This window comes from Hydra vulgaris, chromosome 03, assembly GCF_038396675.1.
Source record: "Hydra vulgaris chromosome 03, alternate assembly HydraT2T_AEP".
Lineage (NCBI taxonomy): Eukaryota > Metazoa > Cnidaria > Hydrozoa > Anthoathecata > Hydridae > Hydra > Hydra vulgaris.
The window spans coordinates 57,767,205-57,770,000 of record NC_088922.1 but is presented as its reverse complement, the minus strand read 5'-3'; the positions used below and the strand labels follow the sequence as shown (position 1 = coordinate 57,770,000).

Below are 2,796 nucleotides of genomic sequence, written 5' to 3'. Positions count from 1 at the left end.
AGGAGATTCTTTAATGGCTGACAAGAGATTTAATATTAGTGATTTGCTTGTTGGAAAAGGGTCACAGCTTGTTATTCCACCTTTTTTAAAAGATAAAAAAAAGTTCTCTAAAAGAAATACCACAAAAACTTCAAATATTGCGAAGGCATGCATTCATGTTGAAAGAGCAATTTCTCTTATAAAAAAATTTCATATATTGCAATCTGTTTTTCCTTTAAAAAGAAAAAACCAGCTTGATGACATTTTGACAATTTGTGCGGCCTTAACTAATTTAGCTCCTCCATTGGTACCATTATAAACTACCATTTTATTAGCTTAAGTAACTCATGGGACAAGTTTGATTGTGTATTTTAATAAATTTATGTTTTTTCAAATACTTTATAAAAGTAAATATTTTGTGTATTTCTTGATTTTGGTTAGAAAAGTAAATATATTGTGTATTTCAAAATACTGATTGAGAAATCAAAAAAAGTAGTGGAATTGGTACAAAACAAATTGTTCAAATTTTGATTCAGTTTAGGCTAATACAGATAATATTTTAATATAACAAAGTGATTTTTTATTTGTTAAAAAAAAAGACATAATATATTATATTAAAATTATTATCTTTAAGAAAGCAATAGTTTTACAAAAATGAATTGGTTCCGAAAATAATCAAAATGTACATATAAATCGCGACGTTTTTTTAAAAGTGAGGAGATTAAGCAAGATGATTCAAACGTCGCGACAGAATATTTATTTGAAATTTAAATACTACTAATCAAATTAAAAAGCACATGTTACTCACAAGTTACATGTGGCTTAGTTCATTATGTCACGTATACTTAAACAAAAGGACAGAATTTTTACAATGGCTTAATAAATTTTTTTACCATTAGACATTGTACCCTCAATCGGTAAATGCCGATTTAGATTTTTGTATATTAGTTTGGTTTGAATAAATACTTATACATTATAACATTTCTGAAAATAAACTTAGTTTAAATCTGACAAAACAAGAGTCATTTAATCTCTAATTTTGAGTGAAAAAGTAGAGTCAAAGTTATGTGTTTTTTCAAAAGAATAAGTGTGCCACAAAAAAAGAAAAGAGAGGAAAACAAGCCTCATCTTAACTTTAATAGACCCGTATTAGGCGAGGTAGCGCCAGAATTTTTGATGCCTCTTAAGGATCTCCGCGCCGGTTTTAATCTGAGAGAAGAGGCGGTTTAAAACAAAAAAATCTTAAATTTGTTTATACTTTTGTATTAAGTAATTTTGCAAAAAGCAAGTGTCCTCCTTTAGCCACGATCGCTGACTATTTAATATTTCTTCTTAATTAGAATTTTAATTTATTTAAATTTAGAAATTTAATATCGCATGTATATATAAAGGGGCAAAGGATTACAGTTATTTTCCCCTATTTCAAATATATTTTGACCAATACATTACATAGATAAAGCGGTTTATATAAAATTTAAAAACAAATTCCTAAAGAAAATAAAAGTTATTGCAGAATGTGGGAGAACACGTGTACGTTTTTTATAGATAAGTTGCATTATGCATTTTTTTATAATGCACGACTATTACACTTAGCTCTCCCAAGTGTAGTGGAGTTATTATATTAAACAAGCATTAAAGATAATTAAACTAAAAGTAAACAAAAGTTTATGCTTCAGCATTTCAAAATATCTTATGGATAAAAATAATTAAAAATACACAAAAAAATATATAAGTTTTAATTTTAAAAAATGTATACAAGAGTAAATTAAAAATCAGTCAAACTCAATTTTCAATTATAAAATCAATTATATCATTAATTTTTTCAATAAAACTTTCAACATTTTTATTGTATGGTTTGCATAACTTGTTTAACAAGTCATTCAGTATTTTTTCAACATCTTCTATTACTATAAAACGATACAAATTTCGAAAACATATCTCAGACATTATTAATGGTCCATAAACAATCTTTGTGTTTGAAATTGCTTTTTTCATAAAAGAGTCATTTATACAAACACGGTCACAGAAATAGTCTTTAGACAAAGAAATCACACCATTTAAACTGTTATATACATTTGCAGTTACACTTGGTAATAATAAGCATGGTCTCTTTTTAAGCTAAGTTTATCCTGATAAACTTCCAAGTAGGCACCTTTTTGTAAGACAAATTAATTTATAGTAAGTCCTCTATGTGTTCATGGACACTTTATGTCCAGTAATCCAGGTTCATGGCAATTATAAGAGACTAAACCATCAGGACTTGCTCCTACAAAAGGCTGCAATAAGCTTGTGTAAAAGCCATTTTAACCTTAAATGTTTTATGAAGTTGTCTGTTAATTTTTATATATAATTTTCGGGCCGTTGGCTCATTACTAACACCCCAATTTGTAGCTTTTGACTGAATTATTGGGCAGTACCCACAAATTTTGCTTAGAAGTGATTTAGATTTGTCAGGATTAATAATAATATTATTGTCATTAACTTTATTGACAGCAGATTTAAAGTTTGAGGCAGTAATTCTATCTTTTCTATGTTGAAACCATAACTCACTTGAATTTTGATTAATTGTTTTTTCCATAAGTAAAGATTGCTGCTCTTTTGTTATTTTTAAGTTCTTCATTAATATATCAAAAGTGCATGAACCAACTGTTTTAATCACTTCTGCAATCGTTTTTGGAAAATCAATTAATAAAGATGTTGAAATTTCAACTTCTTCTTGCACATTGCAAATATTAAATTGCATACTTTTTTTACGCATTAGTGTAACTAACCCACAGTTACCATTAGTGATTTCAGCAAGTGAATCTATATCACTTT

General features: G+C 27.3%; 1 protein-coding gene across 1 annotated transcript in view; it reads left to right on the top strand.

The window, feature by feature from the left end:
* LOC136077793 (uncharacterized) overlaps positions 1-341 on the top strand; it is a 2,920-nt gene extending 2,579 nt beyond the window's left edge. The window contains exon 2 of the mRNA XM_065791955.1: positions 1-341. This exon is cut by the window's left edge and continues 1,130 nt beyond it. Coding sequence (XP_065648027.1) covers positions 1-298 — 298 coding nt within the window. The 3' untranslated portion in view covers positions 299-341.
* Positions 342-2,796: the final 2,455 nt, after the last annotated feature.